Source organism: Macaca thibetana, chromosome 1 (assembly GCF_024542745.1).
Source record: "Macaca thibetana thibetana isolate TM-01 chromosome 1, ASM2454274v1, whole genome shotgun sequence".
NCBI classification, from domain to species: Eukaryota; Metazoa; Chordata; class Mammalia; order Primates; family Cercopithecidae; genus Macaca; species Macaca thibetana.
The window spans coordinates 11,037,979-11,065,187 of record NC_065578.1 but is presented as its reverse complement, the minus strand read 5'-3'; the positions used below and the strand labels follow the sequence as shown (position 1 = coordinate 11,065,187).

General features: G+C 50.8%; 2 protein-coding genes and 1 pseudogene across 2 annotated transcripts in view; 2 read left to right on the top strand and 1 right to left on the bottom strand.

The window, feature by feature from the left end:
* MAD2L2 (mitotic arrest deficient 2 like 2) overlaps window positions 1–27,209 on the top strand; it is a 407,166-nt gene that overhangs the window by 197,502 nt on the left and 182,455 nt on the right. The gene's annotated exons all lie outside the window — the stretch shown is intronic.
* Window positions 362–5,206, bottom strand: LOC126957506 (myotubularin-related protein 5-like; annotated as a pseudogene).
* Window positions 20,879–22,371, top strand: NPPB (natriuretic peptide B). Its single transcript, XM_050789309.1, has 3 exons — window positions 20,879–21,130; window positions 21,363–21,618; window positions 22,160–22,371. Exons 1-3 carry the CDS (start codon window positions 21,005–21,007, stop codon window positions 22,174–22,176), a joined length of 399 nt encoding a protein of 132 aa, XP_050645266.1. The 5' UTR covers window positions 20,879–21,004; the 3' UTR covers window positions 22,177–22,371.

The following is a 27,209-nucleotide window of genomic DNA, read 5'->3' as shown; positions in this document are numbered from 1 at the left end:
ATTTGTTGATTTATTTGGCGTTAGCATCCTGTTTATATAGACTCTGGATCCAGAAACAACTCGCCGGCAGCCGGCTGGCTGGACCAGCACACGCTGACCGGGCTGGACTATTGACAGGCCCATTGTGGGCTGTACCTTGGCCACCTCCAGGGACAGTGCTCAGCTGTGACCCCAAAATAAGTTAGGGCCAGCTGGGCGGGGCGGAGTGGGGCAGGGACGGGGTCTGTATGCGCCATGTGCTGGGGGCTCGGGGCCTCAATATTGTCGAGGGCTGGGGCAGTAAAGATGGCTGAGGCGGCCCTGCCCGCCCCGAGTGGTCAGTAACAACTAGAATCAGAGCAGCTGGGCAAGGCCGGGAGGCTCAGGCGTCCGACAGGCAGCTCTGGATCCGGTCCACCCACTGCTGGGCCGAGGGCCTATCCTGGGTACAGAAGTTGTAAACGCGAAGTGTTGTCTTCACATCAAAGAAGGCTTTGTCCCACAAAGACCTGCGCAGCAGCTGGCCCCTGCATTCCCCCTTCTCCTCGTACAGCATCCCCAGTTCAATGCGCTCAGTGTCAGAGTCAAGCAGGAAGGTCCAGAACGGCGGGACATATGGTGGCAGCTGAGGAAACTACGGTAGAACTGGCTGAACTCAAACTCTAGGGGAAACTGCAGATGGGCCTGGTATTACGCAGTCCAGGAACTGCAGGAAGGTGGGTGTGAAGCTGCTGCTCTGCCCAGTCAGGGTGTGGGCCCCGCAGTGGCTGAAGTGATGACCGAAGGACAACTACTCCTTCTCCACCAGCAGGCGGAAGCCCTCCAGCGTGCAGTAGAAGGGGTCTGAGAGCAGCTGTACCAAGGATACCACCTGGCTGGTTATGTCCCAGCCATCCTCTAGGCCCACCAGCATGGAGGAGTCTGAATCCAGGGCTTCCACCACCAGCACTGACACCTGCAGCAGCTTGCGGATTGGGGTCAGCTGCTCTGAGTCCTCCAGCGAGCGCAGGGAGGAGTCTGGGCTTATTAGCGGGGCAGCCCAGGACACATGCCTTCAGCAGCTTCTTGAAGTTGGCCTTCACCTGCTGTGCCTCGAATACCTCAGCAGGCACCAGCTCCCACTGCCGCAGGGGGTCTGGCTGCACACCCTTGAGCTGGGCTTTGTTCCCGAGGATGCAGAGGGCTGCTCACTGCAGCCACAGGAAGCCCGGGTGGGCGAGGGGGCCCTGTTGCGTGGGGTGGGGCCAGTGCATCTCTGCCAGCTAGCCAGGAGCCCATATCGGCGCCAAGCCCACTGCTGCGCCCACTGGTCTAGATACTGCCCCACTTACTTCAGGGTGCAGTCTGTCTGGAGGGCAAGGTCTCCATGGGGTTGGACAGTGTGATGACCCTGACTCTGGGGCTGGGACCGTGACTGCCTATGTGGGCTGAGGAGAAGCCGCTAAGCACGTTGCATCCCGATGCGTTGGCATAGCGGGGCATGGAACTGATCAGAGCTTGCAGGTGCTTCTCCTGCTCCAGGCTGCTCGAGTCCACCTGGGGCTGGCCTGGAGAAGGTGCGTTCTGAGTCTTAAAGAGGCCGAGGACACCTCTGCCCTGCAGGCCCCCAGAGTGCAGCAGCACTGCCTTGGACCGCCCACTGCACCAGCAGACCATGGGGAAGCGGTTCTGGCGGTAGCAGCGGGACACCCACTGCAGGGCGTTGTCCTGGACACCCTGGGGCATGACCAGCAGCCCCGGGTAGCTGTGGCAGATGGTGGTCAACATTGACCAGAGAAATGCGAAAGGGCTTTGGCCCAGCTCAGGCTGCTGCTCAGGGTGCCAGCCCGAGGTGCTGGTAGTCACGGCAGCAAGCCTCTTCCACCAGGATGCTGACGGTCAGAGGTCTGAGGGTTTCAGAACTGAGGACGGGGTCAGCATGCTGGGCTCCAGCTCCTCTGACACTGAGATCTCGTCCCCCGGTCCTCAGGGGGCGGCTGGCCCTGGTGCTTCCAGCTTGGGGGGTTGTACGTCTTGCGAGTGACATGCTGGCGCCCGATGGTCATCTTGGCATTCTTGAACAGGCTGCGGGACAGGGTTCTGAGGGAAGGACCCTTGTCCTTGGTGACTCGAGGTGGCCGGCCGAGTGTATGGACAGAGCCCAGAGTGAACGCCGAGGTGGCTCTGACGTCCGGTGGGTCCCGCAGCTTATGCAGCTGCCTGTGGAAGTTGCTCTGGATGATTTTTAAAGCTCCCTTTGGCCGGGCGCGGTGGCTCACGCCTGTAATCCCAGCACTTTGGGAGGCCGAGGCGGGCGGATCACAAGGTCAGGAGATCGAGACCACGGTGAAACCCCGTCTCTACTAAAAATACAAAAAATTAGCCGGGCGCGGTTGTGGGCGCCTGTAGTCCCAGCTACTCGGGAGGCTGAGGCAGGAGAATGGCGTGAACCCGGGAGGCGGAGCTTGCAGTGAGCCGAGATCGCGCCACTGCACTCCAGCCTGGGCGACAGAGCGAGACTCCGTCTCAAAAAAAAAAAAAAAAAAAAAAAAAAAAAAAGCTCCCTTTGGCTGGGCGCAGTGGCTTATACCTGTTATCCCAGCACATTGGGAGGGTGAGGCAGGAGGATCCCTTGAGCCCAGGAGTTCAAGACCAGCCTGGGCAACATAGGGAGACCTCCATCTTTACAGAAAAAATTAAAAAGTTATCTGGCTGTGGTGCTGCACGCCTGTAGTCCTGACTACTCAGGAGGCTGAGGTGGGAGGATCACTTGAGCCCAGGAGTTTGAGGCTGCAGTGAGCTGTGATCATGCCACTGCCCTCCAGCCTGGGTGACAGAACAAAATGCTATCTCTGAAATAAATAAATAAATAAATAAATAAATAAATAAATAAGTAAATAAGTAGTCCTCTTCATTCTTGTTTGTTTTGGAGGCTGAGAACGGCTGACCTGTCTTGGTGACAGGGACCAGCCTGCGGGCATGAAACTTAAAAACTCACCCAGACAGAAGGAACCGCTCACTCTCAGAGCACAGCAGACAGCTCTGCTGGAACTGGGATCTAAGTCAAGCAGGGAGTTGCGTGGCTCTTGAAGAAATGGCTTGAGTATGACCCTCACCCCAGAGTCAGAGACAAAAAACAGACTGATGGACTCCCAAGAACAGGAGTCATCTGTCACTTATGATGAACAAATTATGTATATATATAAAATATATATATGTGTGTGTGTGTATGTGTGTGTATATATATGTGTGTGTGTGTGTGTGTGTGTGTATTTGAGACAGAGTTTTGCTCTGTCGCCCAGGCTGGAGTGCAGTGGTGCGATCTTGGCTCACTGCAACCTCTGCCTCCTGGGTTCAAGGCATTCTCCTGCCTCAGCCTCCCGAGTAGCTGGGACTACAGGCGTGTGCCACCACACCTGGCTAATTTTTGTAGTTTTAGTAGAGATGTTGGCCCGGCTGCTCTTGAACTCCTGACCTCAAGTGATCTACCTGCCTTGGCCTCCCAAAGTGCTGGCATCACGGGCGTGAGCCACCATGTCCAGCCCAAATGGCATTTTTAAATGATCTCTATAAGGGTTGAAGTTCTATCTGAAGCTACTTCACGTCATGCTAGAAAAGTGACCCCATTAAGATAAGCACGGTAGGTGCTGGGGTGGGAAGCAGAAGCTCTTGGTCGGCTTTTGTTCCCCAAGTGCTCACACCCTGGGGCATTCCTGCCACTCTCCTCCCTCCTTAAAGCTTCCTCTGGGAGCCCAAGTGCTAAACCCCAACAATGAGGGCAACGTGGGGCGGAAAACACTGTGTGTCTTCTTCGCCCCGGGAATGGAGCTGAACTTCCAATGGGAAGGGTTCGGTTCTCTCACCTGCACTGGAGGAAGAAGCTGGGGTGAGAGACAAGAATTCAGCCTCAGAGGACTTTCTTTGTAGGGTGAGAAAGCCCTGGGTGTTAGGATCACAAAAGTAGAGATTAGATTAGATTAAAGTTCAACCATTACTAAGCCTGTCTGTATCCCGTGCTCCATGAATGAGGGGTCCTGTATTCCTTGTTTCTGCTGCGGTCCCAGTGCTCAGACAGTGCTTGGCATACAGCAAGCACTCACTAAATAGTTGAATGGATGAATGGATGCCTCACTTTCCTCATTTATACAACAGAAGTCATGGTACCCCCCTGTATTCACTATCAGTTGCTACGTAACAAATTAGGCCCAAATTACTTGGTGGCTTAAAACAACAGTCACTTTATTCCCGCTCATAATTTCCATGGGTCAGGAATTTGGGATTTTTTTTTTTTTTTTTTTTTTTTTTTTAGGCGGAGTCTCACTCTGTCGCCCAGGCTGGAGTGCAGTGGCGCGATCTCGGCTCACTGCAAGCTCCGCCTCCCGGGTTCCCGCCATTCTCCTGCCTCAGCCTCCTGAGTAGCTGGGACTACAGGCGCCGCCACCACGCCCGGCTAATTTTTTTTTTTGTATTTTTAGTAGAGACGGGGTTTCATTGTGTTAGCCAGGATGGTCTCGATCTCCTGACCTCGTGATCCGCCCGTCTCGGCCTCCCAAAGTGCTGGGATTACAGGCTTGAGCCACTGCGCCCGGCCGATTTTTTTTTAAGACAGAGTTTTGCTCTATCGCCCAGGCTGGAGTGCAGTGGTGCGATCTTGGGTCACTGCAACCTCTGCCTCCCCGGGTTCTAGCAATTCTCCTGCCTCAGCCTCCCCGGTAGCTGAGAATACAGGTGTGTGCCACACCACCCGGCTAATTTTTTGTATTTTTAGTAGAGACAGCGTTTTGCCATGTTGGCCAGGCTGGTCTCAAATTCCTGATCTCAAGTGATCTGCCCGCCTTGGCCTCCCAAAATACTGGGATTACAAGCGTAAGATGCCGCACCTGGGATTTTGTGTGGCTCTGTCTCAGGGTCTTTCATGCCACTGCAGTCAGACAGTGGCTGGAGTCAGAACAGGAGGGGACTGGCCAGGCATTTCTCTCTCTTCGTGGAGTCTCGGGGTTTCTCCAGCGGGTGACTTTGGGCTTCCTCACACCATGGTTGCCCCAGAGCTCCCAGGCAAGTGCTCTGGTGGGGAAAGTGGAAGCTACTTCACTGCTATAACCTACTCTGAGAAGTCACAGAGCGTCACTTCTGCCACAGGCCCAGGCCCGTCTGGATTCAAGAGGAGGGAACGTGGACTCTGCTTCCAATGGGAGGAGTGTCGGTGTCCCATAGTAGGAGCACGTGGGGTGGGAGAGCTCGTGGCCATCTTTGGAGATTCAATCTGCCACTGCTAGGAGGAGGCCAGACTGACATTCGAACCCAGGCAGGCTGAATGCAGGCCCTGACCTCTGCATCACCGCTGCATGGGGCTGCCCCAGGAGAGGCCAAGTCTCTCAAAGACCTGAAGGAGAACTACGCGTCCTACGCAGTGAGGCCCACAGCAAATACCCTTTGCAAATACAAGATGCCTGGGTTCGTTTACTGTGGCTGTCCTAACAAAGCACCACAAAGTGGGTGGCTTCAAGCAACAGAAATGGTCTCCTTACAGTTCCAGAGTCCAAAAGGCTGAGACCACAGTGGGGACCTGGCCATGCCTTCTCTAAGGGCTCCAGGGAGGGGCCGTCCTTGCCTCTCCCAGCCTCCAGGGTTGCTGGGAATCGGGGGTGTTGCTTGGCTTGTACATGCACCACTGCAGCCTCTGCCTCGGCTTTTACTCGGCCTCCCTGCTGCCTGTCTGTGTCTGCGTCTCTCCTCTTCTTACAAGGACATCAGCCGTATTGGACCAGGACCTACCCTAATCCCGTATGATCTCATCCTAACAAATGACATCTGCACAGATCCTCTTTCCAAACAAGGTCACACACTGAGGCTCTGGGTGGACATGAATTCTGGGGACATGATTCAACTCACAATGGCCCTGTCTGATTTCCCAGTCATGCCCTGCCCAAGTTCCCGGCCCCTCATGAGGCTCCACACAGCCCTTTAAATGGGGGGACATGGCTCCTGGGTCACTGAGCACATCCAGGAGGATGCAACCAGCCTCGGAGGGCCTAAAACGCTGAGCCTGAGCGGCAGTGGCCACCTTCACTGGGGAGTAAGGTCGGGGAGGGGAGGCAGCCAGAGGGCCTTTGGTGGCCTGCCAGCGCCTCCCTCACTTCCCACCTGTCACAGGACTTCTTCCGGTCCAGCCGGCTCTGCTCCTTGGTTGACCCTCCCAAGCACAGTGCGTCCTCTCCTGGGATGGCTCTATTAATAACCCTCATGTGGATGTTCTGGGAAGGCCATTCATGCTTCCTGTCCTCACGTGTGGCCCCCACTCTACGCCATTCATGAGAGTGACCCCCAGGCGTGACTGGCTCCCTCCCTTTCTCCACCGCCAGCACGTCTGCAGGATCCAAGGTGTTTGCTGTTCACAGCGACCCATGAGTGAGAGGCGGCCGTGTTCACACCATAGTTTAAGTTAACGATGCCCGGCTGGGACGTGCGCTGTGTGGCCCTCCTCAGGGACTACAGTGTGGCAGAAACAAACACCCTGAGCTTCCTCTCTTCTCTTTCTCCTGCTGATATTTTGCTGCCCCCCCAACAATTGTTGAATCCAATGTAAGCTGTAAAAGGCAGCCTCACGAGTGCTAAGCGGGGTGGGGGGGAAGGATGGAGAGGGGTCTGCAGGGGCAACTAAAGATTCCTAGCATGAAAGGCAACCACTATCTATCAAGGATATTCATCCATCTAATGGGGATAATAATTTATCCTAGGGCTGTTGCTAAGGCTGAGTAAATACATCTAAAGTGTACTAGCAAGGTTAATGGCACCCACCTGAGTTCAAATCTTTGCACACGTCCTCACCTAAATGTAAAAACTCAACAAAGAATGCAAATGATGCCTTGACTCACTCCTTCAACATTACTAGGAGACAGAACCCAAAAAACTTCAAATAATCTGCAGGTAGGAAAAAGACCAAATACCAGCAGACCTCCCACTGCCACTATAGGTCAAAAGCAGCGTCAACAGGGCAAGGGAGGCTTAAAGGACTCAATACAGGCCAGGCATGGGGGCTCACACCGGTAATCCCAACCCTTTGGGAGGCAAAGGTGGGAGGATCACTTGAACTCAGGAGTTCGAGACCAACCTGGGCAACATGGTGAAATCCCGTCTCTAAAAAAAAAAAAAAAAAAAGAAACAAAAAAATCCCCCCCAAAATTAGCCAGACATAGTGGTGCATGCCTGTAGTCCCAGCTACTTGGGAGCCTGAGCAGGGAGGATCACTTGAGTGCAGGAGGTCAAGGCTGCAGTGAGCTGTGATCATGCCACTGGACTCCAGCCTGGGTGACAGAACAAGACCCTGTCTCAAAAAGCACAAAACCAAAAAACCTGTACATGGATTTTAAAAATATAGATTAAAACATGTAAACACAAAATAAGTAAATGTAGTAAACATTGCTCAGGCAACACACCTTTGGTGAGGCTCCTTCCATGTGTCCAGTCCTGCACCAGCCATTCCAAGTACAAAATGGCTCATGTCCTGTGCAGCTTCCATCCCAGGGGGTGAAACAGACAAGGCACTGAAGAATGTACTGAACAGTGGCCTCCAAAAAGGTGTATTCATTTCCCAGCTCTTGGAACTTGTGAGTGTGACCTTATTTGGAATAAAAAGCCATTGCAGATGTCATGAAATTAAAGATCTCGAGAAGAGATCATCCTGGATATAGGGTGGGTCCTAAGCCCAATGACAGGTGTCCTTATAAAAGAAAGGGAGAGAGACACTTGAGACACAGAGATGCAGAGAAGGTCATGTGAGGACAGAGTCAGAGATGGGAGTGGTGCATGGACGAGCTGAAGAACGCCTGGAGCTGTCAGGAGCTGGAGGGGCCAGGAAAGATCTCCCGTATAGTCCCAGAAGCAGCTTGGCCTGGACGGCATCTTGATTTTGGATTTCTGGCTTCCTGAATGATGAAAGATGCTTTTCTGTTGTTTGAAGCTGCTGAGTTGGTGGCCATTTGTTATAGCAGCCCTGGGAAACAAATGCAGGGAAGGCATTTTCCTTGCAACCAACTTCAAGATCATTGCTTGAGGCCAGCACGATGGCTCACACCTGTAATCCCAGCAATTTGGGAGGCTGAGGTGGGAGGATCATTTGAGGCCAGGAGTTTGAGACCAGCCTCAGCCATATAGTGAGGCCCCATCTCTACCAGCCCCCACCCAAAAAGCAAAAAAACAAAAAAAAAAAAACAGAAATTAGCCAGACGTGGTGGCACCTACCTGTAGTCCCAGCTGCTAGGGAGGCTGAGGTGGGAGAATGGCATAATCCCAGGGTTTGAAGCTGCAGTGGGATTCCAAAGTGCTGGGATTACAGGCATGAGCCACCGAGCCTGGCCTGTTCCCTTACGAATATCTTTTAAGTCTTTGTTCCAACATCACCTCAGTAGTGAGCTCTTTCCTGCTAAAAACCCAACTCCCAGCAGCCCCTTCCTTCTCTCGGCTTCATTTTCCTCCTTAGCAAGCATGGGCACCTTCTATATATATATATATATATATATTTTTTTTTTTTTTTTTTTTAGTCTTGCTCCATCCCCGAGGTTGGAGTGCAGTGGTGCCATCTTGGCTCACTGTAACCTCCGCCTCCCAGGTTAAAGGATTCTCCTGCCTCAGCCTCCCTAGTAGCTGGGATTACAGGCACCCACCACCATGCCCAGCTAATTTTTGTATTTTTAGTAGAGATGGGGTTTCGCCGTGATGGCCAGGCTGTTCTCAAACTCCTGACTTCAGGTGATCCACCTGCCTCAGTCTCCCAAAGTGTTGGGATTACAGGCGTGAGCCACTGCACCTGGCCAGCATGGTCACCTTCTAAGACACAAAATACTCTAGTGATTTGGGTTATTGTTCATCTCGCCTCCACTAGAACAGAAGCTCCCCCAAGACAAGGATTTTATCTCTTTTGTTTGTTGCTGTATCCTCAGTATCTAGCGCAGAGTAGGCATTCAGTAAATCTTGGTGGAATGAATGAGTGAATTAGGGCCTTTCCCAGGTTAAATGCAGCGACTAGGGAAAGAGAACTTGTTGGGTGCTACCTCTGAGTGGCCCTGCCTGCCCTCCCTGTCCCTGTCAGGACACAGGTCATGGGGGCTGTTCTGTCCTGGAGAGAACTGGAGGCTGGCCAGCTGCTCCCTGATCCATGGCCATCTGGAGCCTCTGAGCCCACTCCAGGCCCTCCAGCAGGAAGAAGATGTGAGCTTCTGATGGCCCAGCTCCAGTGCTGTGGGCCAGAGCAGCCAGGCAGGGAAGGAGAGCTCGGTGGAAAGGTAAGTATGAGTCACCCTCACTCCCCCAGACTGCATGTCCTGGGAGCCTTGAGGGAGATAGTGGCTGAGGGTGGGTGACAGGCGCCCAAGAGCTACCTCAAAATAAGTCCCTAGCAGAGCCATCCTGTGGCCACCCTGGCTTCCTCCTGCCCCATTTTCAGGCCTAGGACACTCCCTTCTCCCCCACCCACAGGGCTCAGCTCAACCAGCCCTGCCCCAACAAACTATGAGAATTGTCCAAATGGCAGGCACAGCAGGTGTAACTGGGAGGAACGGCCACCGAGCTCAAGCTCGAAAACATGTGGTGGAGGTCATGTTGATGGCCATGATGATGATGATGATGATGACAAAGGTATCAGTGAGAGTCCTAGTCGAAAACCAATAGCACACTCACATTAGAACAATTCAAGAAACATTAATAAAGGCTGTTTACAAAGATGTAGGCATAGCGTATAAAGGTATTCAGAGGCCAGGTGAAGTGACTCATGCTTGCTATCCTAGCACTTTGGGAGGCTGAGATGGGAGGATCTCTTGAGCCTGGTAGTTTGAAACCAGCCTGGGCGACACAGTGAGACCCCATCTCTAAAAAAAATAAAAAATTAGTCAGGTAGGGTGGTGCATGCCTGTGGTCCTAACTACTTGAGAGGCTGAGGCAGGAGGATCACCTGAGCCCAGGAAATTGGAGGCTGCAATGAGCCATGATCACACCACTGCATTCCAAGCTGGGTGATAGAGTGAGACCCTGTCTAAAAAAATACCAAAAATAAAAATAAATAAAGGCACACAGATAGAGAAACCACTAGACATTGTGCACAGGGAGGCTGGGTGCGGTGGCTCACACCTGTAATCCCAGCACTTTGGGAGGCCGAGACGGGCGGATCATGAGGTCAAGAGATCGAGACCATTCTGGCCAACATGGTAAAACCCCGTCTCTGCTAAAAGTACAAAAATTAGCTGGGCGTGGTGGCGCTCACCTGTAGTCCCAGCTACTCGGGAGGCTGAGGCAGGAGAACTGCTTGAACCCAGGAGGCGGAGGTTGCAGTGAGCCGAGATTGTGCCACTGCACTCCAGCCTGGCTTCAGAGCGAGACTCCATCTCAAAAAAAAAAAAATTGCGCCCGGGGAAAACATCAACAGCCCAATTGCCACCCCTAAGTATGCAGGATCCTGACACAGAGAGAGCTGGGGAAGTGGTAGGTGCCAATGCTAAGTGGCATGGCAAGTCAGAGCTGGCAGAAAAAAAATACCCTGAGCTCCATCTCTTCTCTTTCTCCTGCTGATATTCTGCTGCTCACCAGCATTCATTGAATCCAATGTAAGCCATAAAAGTCAGCCTCATGAGTGGTGAGCAGGGGAGGGAAGGAGGGAGAGGGGTCTGCATGGGCGACTAAAGATTCCCAGCGTGAAAGACAACCACCATCTATCAAGGATGTTCATCCATCCAAAGGGGATAATAATTTATCCCAGGGATGCTCTGAAGGCTGAGCTAATACAGCTAAAGTGTACTAGCAAGGTTAATGGTGCTCAACTGAGTTAAAATCTTTGAACGCGTCCTCACCTAAACGTATAAGGTCAACAAAGAATGCAAATGAAGCCATGATTCAGTCCTTCAACATTACTAGGAGACAGAACACAACAAACTTCAGATAACCTGTAAGTAGAAAAAAGCCACCAAATTCCAGCAGACTTCCCACTGCCACTGTAGGTATTGAGCAGGGTCAACAGGTCAAGGGAGGCTTAGAAGACTCAACACAGGCCAGGTGCGGGGGCTTACGCCTGTAATCGCAGCACTTTGGGAGGCTGAGATGGGAGGATCGCCTGAGCTCAGGAGTTCGAGACCAACCTGGACAACCTGGTGAAACCGTGTCACTACAAAAAAATACCAAAAAATTAGCTGGGTGTGGTGGCACAGGCCTGTGGTCCCAGCTACTTGGGAGGCTGAGGCGGGAGAATCACTTGAGGCCAAGAAATGGAGGCTGCAGTGTGCAGATAATTGATCCATTGCCCTCCAGCCTGGGGGACATAGCAAGACCCTGTGTCAAAAAAGAAAAAGAAAAAAAAAAAAGGCACAGTATCAAGAGGAAGGAGAGGGGAGCAGAGTTAATAAACAAAGCACACACAGAGTCATCTTCAGAAAGGGTAAGTCCAGCACTGAGTGTCCAGATACCAAACACGGGTTTGGGACTCAGTGGCTCACAATGCCAGCTACAAGAAAGAAGCTTGGAAGTGAATGGCTCAAAGCCAGCAGCCTCAATAACGCATTGCCTCTGGGAGAGAATCTGATTAATGGAAGAGGTCGCTCATCTTCAGGATGGTCACCACCAATTCTCTCCTTTTCTATAGATGCATGTAGTTCCCAACGGAGAGGCGGAATCCATTCCTCTGCTCTCTTATATCTGGATTTCCCTGTGACTATTTTTGTTTTGTTTTGTTACGGGGTCTGACTATTGCCCAGGCTGGAGTGCAGGTGATCCTCCCATCTCCGTCTTCCAAGTAGCTGGGACCAGCTAGTATTTTTGTTTTTATTTTTAGTAGAGATCGTGTCTGGCTATGTTAGCCAGGGTGGTCTCAAACTCAAGCAATCTTGCCTTGGTTTCCCAAAAGTACTGGGACTATAGGCATGAGCCATGGCGCCCGGAACCCGTGACTGTTTTGTTTTGTTTTGTTTTGAGATGGAGCTTTGCTCTTGTTGCCTAGGCTGGAGTGCAATGGTGCGATCTCAGCTCACCGCAACCTCCGTCTGCTGGGTTCAAGCGATTCTCCTGCACCTCCGCCTCCCAAGTAGCTGGGATTACAGTCATGCACCACCACACCCGGCTAATTTTGTATTTTTAGTAGAGATGGGGTTTCTCTATGTTGTTCAGGTTGATCTTGAACTCCTGACCTCAGGTGATCTGGCCATCTCAGCCTCCCAAAGTGCTGGGATTAGAGGCATGAGCTGCTGCGTCTGGCCACCCGTGACTATTTTAACCAATAGAAAATGATGAAGGAGATGCTGGGCCAGTTCTTTTTTTTTTTTTTTTTTTTTTGAGACGGAGTCTCGCTCTGCTGCCCAGGCTGGAGTGCAGTGGCCGGATCTCAGCTCACTGCAAGCTCCGCCTCCCGGGTTCACGCCATTCTCCTGCCTCAGCCTCCCGAGTAGCTGGGATTACAGGCGCCCGCCACCTCGCCCGGCTAGTTTTTTGTATTTTTTAGTAGAGACGGGGTTTCACCGTGTCAGCCAGGATGGTCTCGATCTCCTGACCTTGTGATCCACCCGTCTCGGCCTCCCAAAGTGCTGGGATTACAGGCTTGAGCCACCGCGCCCGGCCTACTGGGCCAGTTCTTAGAAGAGGACTGGCAGCTTCCACTTTGGACCACTTGCTGTGGGGAAGTCCATCACCATTGAGGAACTCAGGCTGGCCACACAAGGAGGCTGCATGCAGAGAGACACAATGGACCAGCCTCCATCTGTCCTTGCCATTGCAGCCCAGGTAAGAGGCATGGGTGAAATCTTCAGGTGACTCCTGACTCAGCCACCATCCGGCTACAACCACATGAAAGATCCCAAGTGACAGTCATGCAGCTGAGCCTCAACCACCCCTAGGACCATGAGATACAATCAAGTGATTGTTCTTTTAAGCCACTGAGTTTGGGGTGGTTTGTTGGACATTGAAAATCATCAAAACAATAGAGAGTGGTGGTGCACCTTGGAGATGTGGCAATGAACAGAAGTGAGGAAATAAGGGGGTGTAACGAACTGAACTGAATTGTGTCCCCCCAAATTCGTATGCTGAAATCTGGCTGGGTGTGGTGGCTCACGCCTGTAATCCCAGCACTTTGTGAGGCAGAGGCAAGAGGAACGCTTGAGCCCAGGAGCTTGAGACGAGCCTGGGCAAGGCAACATAGTGAGACTCTGTCTCTATAAAAAATCTAAAAATTGGCTGGACGTGGTGGTGTGTGCCTGTAGTCCAGCTACTCAGGAGGCTGACATGGAAGGATTGCTTGAGCCTGGGAGGTCAAGGCTGCAGTGAACCATGATTGCACCACTGTCCTCCAGCCTGGGCAGCAAAGTGAGATCCTATCTCAAAAAAAGTTAACCTCAGTATCTCATAACGTGACTATATTTGAAGACAGGGCCTTTAAAGGGGCAATTATTAGGTTGGTGCAAAAGTCATCGCAGTTTGCCATTACTCTTTTTTTTTTTTTTCTGAGACGGAGTCTTGCTCTGTGCCCCAGGCTGGAGTGCAAGCTCACTGCAAGCTCCGCCCCGCCGGGTTCACGCCATTCTCCTGCCTCAGCCTCCCAAGTAGCTGGGACTACAGGCGCCCGCCACCTCGCCCGGCTAATTTTCTTGTATTTTAGTAGAGACGGGGTTTCACCGTGTTAGCCAGGATGGTCTCGATCTCCTGACCTCGTGATCCGCCCGTCTCGGCCTCCCAAAGTGCTGGGATTACAGGCTTGAGCCACCGCGCCCGGCCTGCCATTACTTTTAATGGCAAAAACCACAATGACTTTCGCACCAACTTATATTTTGAAATGTGATCATTAAGGTGGGCCCTAATCCAGTACGACTGGTGTTCTTATAAGAAGAGGAGGCCGGGCGCGATGGCTCACACCTGTAATCCCAGCACTTTGGGAGGCCGAGGCAGGCGGATCACTTGAGACCGGGAGTTTGAGACCAGTCTGGCCAATATGGCAAAACCCTGTCTCTACTAAAAATACAAAAATTAGCCGGGTGTGGTGGCACACGCCTGTAATGCCAGCTACTCAGGAGGCTGAGGATGAGACTTTCTTGAACCCAGGAGGCAGAAGTTTGTTGCAGTGAGCCAAGAATGCACCACTGCATTCCAGCCTGGGTGATAGGGCGAGATTCTGGGATGGAGCGCTCATCCTTTCTCCGGCAGCCTCACACTGGCTGAGCCGTGTCTACTGTTGAGAGACGTGAAGAAAGCCAGGTTTCTGATTTTTCTCTCCAGCTCCTCAAAGTTATTGAACACATTTTCTGCTTTTTGTGTGACCACAGGGGACTCACTCACATTACAAAAGGAGAGAGTTAAATCAGACAATGTTCGGGACATTTGTCTGCAAAGACTCTGAGACCCCGGCTGTTAGCAAAGGCTGAAATATCTTGTTCTCACACATTACTAAGAAAAAGGTAGGCAGTTTCTTTTGGAGATTGTCAGTTAAGAATCTTTAGAATGGAAGTGACAGAAATCTAACTTAAGTTGCTTTGGGGAAAAAGAGGTCGAAGGGACAGATTTATTGGCTCACAACTGCAAAGTCCAAAGTAGATTGACATCAGGCATTGCTGGATCCAGGGACTTTAATGCTGTCACCAGAATGCCAGCGATGGGGAAAATATGGGTGCAGCACAGTTCTTTCTGGAGGTGATAGGAAGGATAAGGTGACCCTTTCAGAGTCCCTTGCTCCTTAGCAAGGGGAGGGAGGGAGGAAGTGGAGGGGGTGGGGAGAAAGAGAGAGAGAGAGAGAGAGAGAGAATATTACCTGGCAATACACAGTAATTTCTATGCTCAGAAATTGCTGGTGAGGCTGGACATGGAGGGTTGGAAGTTTTTGGTTTTGTTGTTGTTGTTATTGTTGTTCTGAAGACAAGGTCTCACTCTGTCGCCCAGGCTGGAGTGCAGTGGGGTGATCCTGGGCTCCTGGGCTCAGGTGATCCTCCCATTTCAGTAGCTAGGACTTCCAAGTAGCTAGGACTATAGGTGACACCACCATACCTGGCTATTTATTTTATTTTATTTCTTTAATTTAATTTATTTTCTTTCTTTCTTTCTTTCTTTCTTTCTTTCTTTCTTTCTTTCTTTCTTTCTTTCTTCCTTCTCCTTCCTTTCCTTCCTTCCTCTCTTCTTTCTTTTTCTTTTTCTTTCTTTTTTCTTTCTTTCTTTCTTTCTTTCTTTCTTTCTTTCTTCTTTCTTTCTTTCTTTCTTTCTTTCTTTCTTTCTTTCTTTCTTTCTTTCTTTCTTTCTTTCTTTCTTTCTTTCTTCCTTTCTTTCTTTTTTGTTTTTTGTAGAGATAGGGTCTCACAATGTTGCCCAGGCTGGCCTCCAACTTCTGGGCTCAAGCAATCCTAACACCTGGGCCTTCCAAAGTGCTGGGATTACAAGTGTGAGCCACCACACCAGACTGCACGGTGGGAATTAACTATTTTCTTTCAAGCTGCCAAGCTCAGCCCTCCCTCTGTTAACCCTGTCTAGAGATTTACTTCAAGAGCAGAGAAGATCTACAGACCCATGCTGGTTTCCAAAACACCCCCTAACACACACACACACACACACACACACACACTCTCTTGCATGCACACCTGCGTGTCTGCCACAGCTGTGAAGGGTCTGATGGTCCTATGCAGCTGGTTTCTGGCTTTTGGAGGAAGTCTAAGGGTCACAGAAGACAGAGGTACTACTAGGGGAGTGGGAGCAAGCAAACTGATCTATAAAATGGGGTAAGCTGGCTGGGCATGGTGGTTCACACCAGTAATCACAGCACTTTGGGAGGCCAAGGCAGGAGGATAGCTTGAGCTTAGGAATTCAAGACCAGCCCAGGCAACATGGTGAAAGCCTGTATCTACAAAAAAAATACAAAAAAAATTCTAAAAATTAGCCAGGTGTGGTGGTGCATGTCTGTAGCTTCAGCTACTCAGGGGGCTGAGGCAGGAGAATCACTTTAGCATGAGGAGGGTCAAGGCTGCAGTGAGCCAAGGTAGTCCCACTGCACTCCAGCCTGGGTGACAGAGTGAGACCCTGTCTCAAAAAAAATAATAAAATAAAATAAAATAAAATAAAATGAGTTGACTTATTACAGTTAGGGCTTTTGTGCCTGGCAGAAACCTTAGTCTAGCCCTTTCATTCTACACAAAGAGAAACCATCCCAGAACAGAGAAGCAAACCGAGCAGAATCCTTGGAACAGGCCACGTGCGGTGGCTCACGCCTGTAATCCCAGCACTCTGGGAGGCTGAGGCGGGCAGATCACCTGAGGTCAGGAGTTCAAGACCAGCTTGGCCAACATGGTGAAATCCCGTCTCTACTAAAAATAAAAAGTTAGCTGGGTGTGGTGGCACGCGCCTGTAGTCCCAGCTACTCAGGAGGCTGAGGCAGGAGAATTGCTCGAACCCAGGAGGCAGAGGTTGCAGCGAGCTGAGATCGTACCACTGCATTCCAGCCTGGGTGAAAGAGGAAGACTGCATGTCAAAAAAATTAAAAAAAAAAAAAAAAAAAAAAAAAAAGAATCCCTGGAACAGAGCCACACAGTGAGTCAGCCACGGGCAGAGATGAGCTTGCCTCCTGCCTCCTGGGTCAGTGCTCCTCTGCCTCCTCCTTTGCCTTCCCCCAGGTGCCCAGTGCTCTTATACCATCCACTTTGGCTGCCCAGGATTGGGCTGGAGATTGAGGCCAAAGGAAAGCTACAGAAAAATCTTGCGGCTGGAGTCCTGCTCTCTGACCAGTCAAACCTTGTATTCTGCACAGCTTCTTCCTTCTGCAGAGAGCGTAGGGGTGGTAGCTGATCCATTACCCAGCCCTTCTAGACTCTGCTTATGCATCTGCTCTGTCCAGAGTGCCCTCGCCATCTTCCATCTTCCTTCTCGTGGCTAACTCATTCTTATCCTTCAAAGCCTTAGCCCAGCCCCACCTTCTCCAGCAAGCTCCCTTCTCGACTGCGCGCTCCTGCTGTGCTCACAGAGCATCCAGGACTCACTGCCACTGTATCTGTCACTCACTGTGGCAGCCTGGGGAGCCTGTGATTGTGCTCACCTTTCCCACTGCACTGTAAGCTTCTCAATGGTAGGGACTTTCTTGTCCATCACGTATGCCCACCTTCCAGCAGAAATATTAGATTTTCACCTGCACAGTTTCATTTTATGCTCACAACAACCCTATGAGGTAGCCATGAGAAAACAAGGAGAGAGGAAGCAACTTGCCCAACACAGAGGTAGCAAGAAGTTGATATGAAATTGTGTCCAGACTGTTATTTCAGTCTTGACTGTGGGCTACTATGACCCCAGGCTCTCGGTGAAAGTTTGGTGAATGACTTAAGGTCTTATTTCTGTCTCTGTGGCCAGATTAAGCACTGAGAGTTGGACGGTGGTGGGGAACCAATACTTCTACCACAATAACCTTTACTGAGGGCTTACTATGGGACAGACACTATGCTTGGTGTTTGACATATACTCTGTTTCTTTCCCATCGCTGCTGAAACAAAGTCTCACAAGTTTGTTGGCTTAAAAGAACATGACTTTATTTTCTTACAGTTCCAGACATCAGAAGTCTGAAATCTGTTTCACTGGGCTAAAACTAAGGTATTGGCAGGCCCATATTCCTTCTGGAAGCTCTAGGGAAAAGTTCATTTCTTTGCCCTTTCCAACTTCTAGAGGCTGACTACATTCCTTGGCTCGTGGCCCTTTCCTCTATCTTCAAAGCCAGCAGTGTATTCTCTTCTCTCCTCTCTGACATCTGTTTCCATCCTTACATTTTGTCCCTCTGGGCTTGATCCTCTGGCCTCCCTCTTATAAGGATTCTTGCGATGACATTGAGCCCTTCTGAATAATCCAGGATAATCTCTCCACCTTGAGGTCCTTAACCACACCCGCAGAGTCCTTTTTACCATGTAAAGTAACATATTCGCAGGTTCTGGGTATTAGGATATGGACATCTTTTGGGGACTATTATTCAGGCTACCACAGACATCATCAAATTTAGTCCTTGTACATTAATGCTGCAACAGAGGTGTTATGATTGGCTTCACTGAATAGACTTGGAAAGCACACGGCATATGACAGGCCCTTGATGCATGTTGATGGGGCTGATCTGGTGTGAGAGTTGATTGACAACATGTCCTCCTCCCTGTACAGTAGGCCTTGGAGGATGTGTTTAGTTCTGTGTCTTCCCTCAAGTCTTCTCCCACAGTCCTCTCCACTGGGGACAGATAGAAACTGTCAGAGTGTCTGACACTTAGACACTTAATTGTCCCACTTGGGGTCACTTTGTCTCCCCAATGAAATCACAATCTCCTTCTGTGTAAAGACCAACTCTCATATACTACTAATTATTTGGCCTTTTATACAGTGCCACAAGCTTTTGCAGACATCATTTTTTTCCTTTTAGTCCTTGCAAGGACTGTCCATTTTACCGAAGAGCAAAGTGAGGCTCTGGCGAGATGCACAGTCAGTTTTTAATGGTGCTGGTTGATGAACCCCGCCTTGCTCCAGATCCTTTATCTCATGGTACCCACCATGAGGGACTTTCTGCACCCTCAGCAGCCTCTCACCCACTGACTCAGCTCTGCACTTGACTGAATTTTCTTACATCTTTAGCTTCCTCTTAACCTTTTGATACTCTTACTGTGGCATGTTCAAGCACACACACACACACACACACACACATAAACAGACACAAAACTACCCCAGCCCCCAGAACATTTCCAACACTGGTGTCTTTACACAGCCCTTACCCACCCACCCCCATTTATATTTCATCTGCAAAATGCTCATCTGAGCCGCTTCCCATTCTTTCTCCTGCACACACAGTCACCACTAGACTTGCACATCCCCTACAGCACAGCTCCCAGAGCCTTCATAGATGACAGGAGTTTCACCTAAGCTTGCTTTCTGTAGAAACACCTTGTGATCACCCTGTCAGTGATTATGAGCTTCAGGTCTGGAATCAGCCTGCCTGGGGTTGGAATCTGGGCTTTGTCATGTGTCAATTGTGTGACTTTTGGAAAGTAGATTAATTCATGAGCACCATTTCCTCGTCTGAAGTGAGGAATAATAACCATGCTTTTCTCACCTCAGGGGCAGATGCTATTTTTTAGGCAAGATTTGCTTAGAGGTCCCAGTTTCTTATTGCTGCCCTTCTCTGCCATAACTCTTCTCCCCTCGTAGACAGCTCCACTCCTCCAGCCTGCTGCTTCTTGACCCCAATTCTCTGGAAGGCGAGTGACATCAGTTGTATGCTTGAGGTGGGTATTTTAGCTGCCATGACTCTTTCCAGGGCAATTTCTCTTCAAAGTCTCATTTCTAATCACAGACAGGAGGCCCAGGACACCTGCTAATGAGAATTAGTTCATGGGTGACCAGATGAAGGAGGCACTGGGAGAGGGGAACTCCCCATATCTCTGGTGTCTCAGCAAATAGATAACCACCATTCCAGCCCTCCTTTTGTTTTCTTTCTTTCTTTCTTTCTTTCTTTCTTTCTTTCTTTCTTTCTTTCTTTCTTTCTTTCTTTTTTTCTTTCTTTTTTCTTTCTTTTTCTTTCTTTCTTTTTTCTCTTTTTTTTCTTTCTTTCTCTCTCTCTTTATTTCTTTCTTCTCTCTCTCTTTCTTTCTTTCTCTCTCTCTCTTTCTTTCTCTCTTTATTTCTTTCTTTCTCTCTTTATTTCTTTCTTTCTCTCTCTCTTTCTTTCTTTCTCTCTCTCTCTTTCTTTCTCTTTCTTTCTTTTTTCTTTCTTTCTTTTTTTAGTCTTGCTCTGTCACCCAGGTTGGAGTGCAGTGGTGTGATCTCAGCTCACTGCAATCTCTTCTTCCCAGGGTCAAGCGATTCTCCTGCCTCAACCTCCTGAGCAGCTGGGACTACAGGCATGTGCCACGATGCCCAGCTAATTTTTGTATTTTTAGTAGAGACGGGGTTTCACCATGTTAGCCAGGATGGTCTCGATCTCCTGACCTTGTGATCCGCCCGCCTCGGCCTCCCAAAGTGTTGGGATTACAGGCAAGAGCCACCACGCCCAGCCCATCCTTTTGTTTTCTATCCTGTGTTGGCTTGGTGGGGGAGAGGAGGTGTTGACACCTGGAGGACACACATATAAAACATTCCTGGGTGACTTCGTCATCACTGGGCCCTGTCTCTCAAAATTCCAGCGAAATCTGCTCTTCCCTTTAAGGGGTGAAAGAAGGGTCAGCATTCCAGAAGTTCCTGGTCATACCCAGGCTTTTAATGAACTGCCATTGGGGAATCAGCAACCCGTTGCTGTAAGGGCTATAGGATGAGGGGTTGTGAGAGCATAGGGAAGGGTCTCAGAGGTCTCTTATCCCTGCTCTACGCAGGTCTTTCTGGCCTGAAAATCCTGTCGAAGAGAGCAGCTCTTAAGAGTTTGCTCCAAGTTCCCTTGGGACGATCAGCACCACGGACAGCGGCCAGGGCGCCCTGAGGACCCGCAGGCGAGCAGGGTGCATAGCCGCGAGCAGGTGCTGCGCTACGTGCGGGCCAGGGAACTCGCGCGTGGAGGGAAGGGGAGACACGCCGTGGGTGGCGGGGTGTTGGCCGGGGTTGTTTTCGTTCTGAGTCACCCTGTGCGCCCCGCGCTCACGTCGGGCCTCGGAACGCCGGGGTTCTCCCTGCCTTTTCCAGCAACGGTGGGTGGGGAGGCAAGACGCAAGCGCCAACCTAGGACACCCAGGCTTTTGCAGGAAAGGAAGAAGCGGGAGACGTGGACTTGTCTGTGTCTCCAGCGCGTTCCTGCCCCCTGCCCGACCTGGCCCATTTCTATACAAGGTCGGCTCTGCCCGGTCTCCACCTCCCGCGTTGCAGGCGCGGAGGGGCTCATTCCCGGGCCCTGATCTCAGCGGCCCGGAATGTGGCTGATAAATCAGAGATAACCCTGCAGGGCAGGGCGGGCGGACACTCAGCTCCAGGATAAAAGGCCACGGTATCCCGAGGAGCCAGGAGGAGCACCCGCAGGCTGAGGGCAGGTGGGAAGCAAACCCGGACGCATCGCAGCAGCAGCAGCAACAGCAGCAGCAGCAGCAGCAGCCTCCGCAGTCCCTCCAGAGACATGGATCCCCAGACAGCACCTTCCCGGGTGCTCCTGCTTCTGCTCTTCTTGCACCTGGCTCTCCCAGGAGGTCGTTCCCACCCACTGGGCAGTTCGGCCTCGGACTTGGAAACGTCTGGGTTACAGGTGAGAGCGGAGGGCAACTCAGGGGGAATGGACAGCAGCAATGAAAGGGTCCTCACCTGCTGTCCCAAGAGGCCTTCACCTTTCCTTTGGAATTAGTGATAAAGGAATCAGAAAATGGAGAGATTGGCTGCCATGACCCTGTACCCAAGGCAGTCAGTTCACTTGGGTGCCATGAAGGGTAGGTGAGCCCAGGGATGGGTCCCTGAGGCTTGGACTCCCTCATCCATTGCAGGAGCAGCGCAACCATTTGCAGGGCAAACTCTCAGAGCTGCAGGTGGAGCAGATATCCCTGGAGCCCCCCCAGGAGAGCCCCCGTCCCACAGGTATCTGGAAGGCCCAGGAGGCAGCCACTGAGGGCATCCGTGGCCACCGCAAAATGGTCCTGTACACCCTGCGGGCACCGCGAAGCCCCAAGATGGTACGAGGGTCTGGCTGCTTTGGGAGGAAGATGGACCGGATCAGCTCCTCCAGCGGCCTGGGCTGCAAAGGTGAGCAACCCCTGCCACCCCGGCCGCCTGCCCCCATTCCAGTGTGTGACACTTTTAGAGTCACTTTGGGGTTTGTTGTCTCTGGGAACCACACTCTTTGAGAAAAGGTCACCTGGACATCACTTCCTCTTGTTAACAGCCTTCAGGGCCAAGGGGTGCCTTTGTGGAATTAGTAAATGTGGGCCTCTTTCATTACCATGCCCGCAACACTTTCTCCTCACCTCCTACCTCTTATCAAACGGGCAGAATCTCCTTTGGGGTCTGTTTATCATTTGGCAGCCCCTCAGTGGTGCAGAAAGAGAACCAAACATCTCCTCCTGGTTTCCTCTAAACTGTCTATAGTCTCAAAGGCAGAGAGCAGGATCACCAGAGCGATGATAATCCCCAATTTACAGATGAGGAAACTGAGGCTCAGAGAGTTGCATTAAGCTTCAAACGTCTGATGACTAACAGGGTGGCGGGTGGTACACGGTGAGGGAAGCTCAGCCCCTGCCTCCATCTCCCACCCTAACCATCATCACCCTCTGTCTTGCCCTGACAGTGCTGAGGCGACATTAAGAGGAAGTCCTGGCTGCAGACACCTGCTTCTGATTCCACAAGGAGCTTTGTCCTCAACCCTGTGGCCATCTTTGAAGTGACTCTATTTTTTTTTAAATGTATTTATGTATTTATTTGATTGTTTTATATAAGATGGTTTCTTACCTTTGAGCACAAAATGTCCATGGTGAAATAAAGTCAACATTATAAGCTTTATCTTTTGAAACTGATTTGTCTTGGCGCATTAAAAATAATCCCTAATTTCAAAGAAACCAACCCAACAAAAACCACAAAGCCCTGTGATCTCAAGGCATCGTCATGGTGGGATGGGGACATGGCCTCAAGGGTAGCGGTAGCAGGCTTTCTTTTCTTTCAGAGTTTTTAATGCTCTGAAATGTTATTAAATATCTCAAGTACTTGAGGCACTTGGGAGAAACTGCTTTTCAAAGCAGGGCAGTTTCTTCCTGGGTGTGGAACGGGTCCTGACATATGTGTGCAACCTGAGGGCATGTGTCCAGCCATTTTCTCCACTCGTCCTTGCTCTGCCTGGAATTCCACCATTAAAGCACTCTCCCTGGGGATTATTGCTTTCAGGTCTCAGCTAAAATGTCAGTGACTGGGGGCAGTGTGTGTGTGTGTGGCTCATCTACATTCCCATTCGGGGGTGAGCCCTCCATCCTGCCCCAAATATCAGCTTTGAAACTCCAATTCCTGGGATCATCCCGCAAAGGAGCCTTCAAAACTCCAACCCACAAAGTGAGAGGGGTCTGGTGATCGGCCCAGCTTTCCAGGGTGCTCCTCCCCTGGGGCTGCATCATCTCTTCTTCTCTTTGCCTTAACCAGTGGGGAGGCCATCTCCCCTATGGGTCCCCTTCCTCCACACCCTGCAATCCAGGCCTCCCACAGTGCCGAGTTCCTCTCCTTTCAGATTCCTGGGAAGGGCCTCATGTCATTCCCTTTCTTACAATGCCATTTATAATGCCAGCTCAGCTGAGGGGTAAGGCATCATGAGGTCCACTATTATTATGCCCATTTTCCAAATGGGAAAATAGACCCAGGAAAACTAAGCGTCCTATCCAAGAGCACACAGCAATGAAGCGCTGGTGCTGGGAACTGAGCGGAGATCCAGGTGACTCTCGAGCCTGCGCTCTCCAACTCTTGAGCCCCACGCTCCTGGCCTTGAACTTCACTCTCAAGTCCTTTCTGATGTTCTCATCAGATGTTTCTTTGAATGAGAGGGACCTAGAGGGTGGGCCTTTGTGTTATTTATCATTTTAACCCAGTGTGCATCTGAGGATTTATGGATATCTAATGACATCAATTAAGATTGTTTAGACTGGGCGCAGCGGCTCACGCCTGTGATCCTAGCACTTTGGGAGGCCGAGGCCAGTGGATCACCTGAGGTCAGGAGTTCGAGACTAGCCTGGCCAACATGGTGAAACTTCGTCTCTACTAAAAATACAAAAATTAGCCTGGCATGGTGGTGTGTGCCTGTAATCCCAGCTACTCAGGAGGCTGAGGCAGGAGAATCACTTGAATCTGAGAGGTGGAGGTTGCAGTGAGCTAAGATTGCACCATTGCACTCCAGCCTGGGCAACAAGAGTGAAACTCCATAGTCTCAAAAAAAAAAAATTACTCAAAAGTGAGGTTTTAGGCCAGGGACGGTGGTTCACACTGTAATCCCAGCACTTTGAAAGGCCAAGGCAGAAGGATGGCTTGAGCCCAGGAGTTCAAGACCAGCCTGGGCAACATAATGGGACCCCCATATCTTCAAGACATGAAAATGAAAAAAATCATCTGGGCATGGTGGTGCACGCCTGTGGTTCCAGCTACTCAGGAGGCTGAGGTGGGAGGATTGCTTAAGCCTGGAAGTGGGGAGGCTGCAGTGAGCTGTGATTGCGCCACTGTACTCCAGCCTGGGGACAGAGGGAGATCCTGTCTCAAAAAAACAAACAAAAAAAGAGAATAAAATAAATAAAAATGAGGTTTTAGGGGCAACTTATTTTTCCACCAACTGTGAGTCATGTCTAGTGTTTCCGACCCGGGGAGAGCAATGAGTAATTAGAATAGTTAATATTTGGCCGGGCGAGGTGGTTCATGTCTGTAATCCCAGCACTTTGGGAGGCCGAGGGGGACAGATCTTGAGGTCAGGAGATCGAGACCATCCTGGCTAACACGGTGAAACCTCGTCTCTACTAAAAATACAAAGAAATAGCCGGGCGTGGTGGCGGGCGCCTGTAGTCTCAGCTACTCGGGAGGCTGAGGCAGAAGAATGGCATGAACCCGGGAGGCGGAGCTTGCAGTGAGCCGAGATGGTGCCACTGCACTCCAGCCTGGGGGACAGAGAGAAACTCTGTCTCAAAAAAAAAAAAAAGAATAGTTAATATTCATAAAATCCTCATTCATGTACCAGGCACAGTCATACAGTCCTCACAACAACGAAGGAGTTAAAACTATTTTTTGAGACAGCTCTCACTCTGTTATCCAGGCTGAAGTGCAGTGGTGCAATCTCGGCTCACTACAACCTCCGACTCCTGGGTTCAAGAGATTCTCTTGCCTCAACCTTCTGAGTAGCTGGGAGTACAGGCATGCACCACCACTCCCAGCTAATTTTTGTATTTTTTGTAGAGATGGGGTCTCACCATGTCGGCCAGGCTGGTCTCGAACTCCTGGACTCAAGTGATCCACCTGCCTCGGCCTCCCGAAGTGCTGGGATTACAGGCATGAACCACCGCGCCTGGCCTGGAGTTAAAACTCTCACATCCCTCATTTTACAGATAGGGAAACCAAGGCACAGAGAGATTATATAACTTTCTCAACGTCACGTAGTTAGCAAGTGACAGAGCCACGATTCGAGGACCCGGACCCCTAACCACTGTCCCACCCAGCTTTTTCCAAGCCAGTGAATCAGGCTTGTGGGTGAGGTGGAGGTCCCCCTCCTAGTGGCATCACTCAGTTCAACGTTTGGGGCCACTGCCTGCTGGTGGCCTTTCCCCTCTGCTCAGGTGATGAGGACACACCCCTCCCAAAATACTCACTCTGCACACCCAGCCAGCATTTCGAACTGCTGCAGATGACTCTGGCTCATCATAAATGGGGTTGAGATGGTGGAGGCTGTACATGCCATACATTCTGTTACTTGGGTCGTTTCCCCAAGCAGGATAGAGGACCCCAAAGTGACCTGTGAAGGAGCCAAATGTGACAGTTGGACCTGGTAGGAGTAGTGAGCTTCCTGCTATACCCAGTGAGTGACGTCTCATCAAGCTCTCCACGTGGTTGGTGTTTACAGGCAGCTTTGTGGTACATACACTGTCTGTGGCTGCCCTTAAAACCAGCCCTCCCTAACCTTTCCCCACGTAGCTGTAGCCATGGCCTTAACCTCCCTGACTCCCTGTTACCAACCTTGTCTCCCAAAGAAGCTGCCAAATGGTTTATCTCCATAGACACTTTTTTTTTTTTTTTTTTTGAGACAAAGTTCTCTGTTACTCAGGCTGGAGTGCGGTGGCATGAATACAGCTCACTGCAGCCTCAACCTCTCAGGCTCAAGCAATCCTCCCACCTCAGTCTTCCAAGTAGCTGGGACCATAGGCTCATGTATCACGCCTGGCTAATTTTCTTTTTTTTTACTTTTTTTTTTTTTGAGACGGAGTCTCACTCTGTCGCCCAGGCTAGAGTGCAGTGGCCTAATCTCAGCTCACTGCAAGCTCCCCCTCCCGGGTTCACGCCATTCTCCTGCCTCAGCCTCCCGAGTAGCTGGGACTATAGGCGCCTGCCACCTCGCCTGGCTATTTTTTTGTATTTTTTTTAGTAGAGACGGGGTTTCATCACGTTAGCCAGGATGGTCTCGATCTCCTGACCTCGTGATCCTCCCGTCTCAGCCTCCCAAAGTGCTGGGATTATAGGCTTGAGCCACCGCGCCCGGCCTCTTTTTTTTACTTTTAATTTTTTGTAGAGATGGGGTTTCACCAGGTTGCCCAGGCTGGAGTCAAGCTCCGGGGCTCAAGCAATCCTCCCACCTTGGCCTCCCAAAGTGCTGAGATTACAGGTGAGCCACTGTGTCCAGCCTTACAATTGTTATTTTATTTTTTATTTGTTAATTATTTTTTGAGACAGTCTTGCCTTGCTGCCCAGGCTGCAGTGCAGTGGCACGACCTTGGCTCCCTGCAACCTCTGCCTCCTGGGTTCAAGCAATTGTCCTGCCTCAGCCTCCTGAGTAGCTGGGACTACAGACGTGCACCACCACACTTGGCTATTTTTTTTTTTTTTTTTTTTTACTTTTTTTTAATTTTTAGTGGAGACGGGGTTTCACTGTGTTGGCCAGGTAGGTCTTGAACTCCTGACCTCAAATGATCCACCTGCCTCAGCCTCCCAAAGTGCTAGGATTATAGGCATGAGCCACCGCACCAAGTCTCTTGTTATTTTAATCTTTCCAGAAAGACATGCTGGTGAAAACAGACCAAGGAGATTTAGTCCGTGGCTTAAGAGCTGGAAGAAGCTTCAATAGGGAGTGAACTGGTTTTTTCAGGTCTCCAGTGTTCAGGTCACACAAGTCAGGACCACGCTGGGCCTGAAAGCTTCATCTCATGTCAGTGATTTCGCACCTGGGACAGTCTCAAGGAACACTGAGCCCCTCTCTCTTCCTCTTATGGCTGCTTTGATCCTTTTTTTTTTTGAGATGGAGTCTCACTCTGTCACCCAGGCTGGAGGGCAGTGGCGCGATCTCGGCTCACTGCAACCTCTGCCTCTCAAGTTCAAGTGATTCTCTGCCTTAGCCTTCCGAGTAGCTGGGACTACAGGCACCCGTCACCATGCCCGGCTATTTTTTTTTGTACTTTTCGTGGAGACGGGGTTTCAGCATGTTAGCCAGAATGGTCTCCATCTCCGCCATGTCCGGCCTCCCAAAGTGCTGGGATTACAGGCATGAGCCACTGCGCCCCACCTACTTTTTGGCCTTTCTGAGAATGATTTGTGGCAAGGAAAAAAAATGCATTTCTCTTCCGGCAGAGCTGGTTCTAAACCACGTCATGAACTTGGCCGTTCGTCTTTGTTCATGT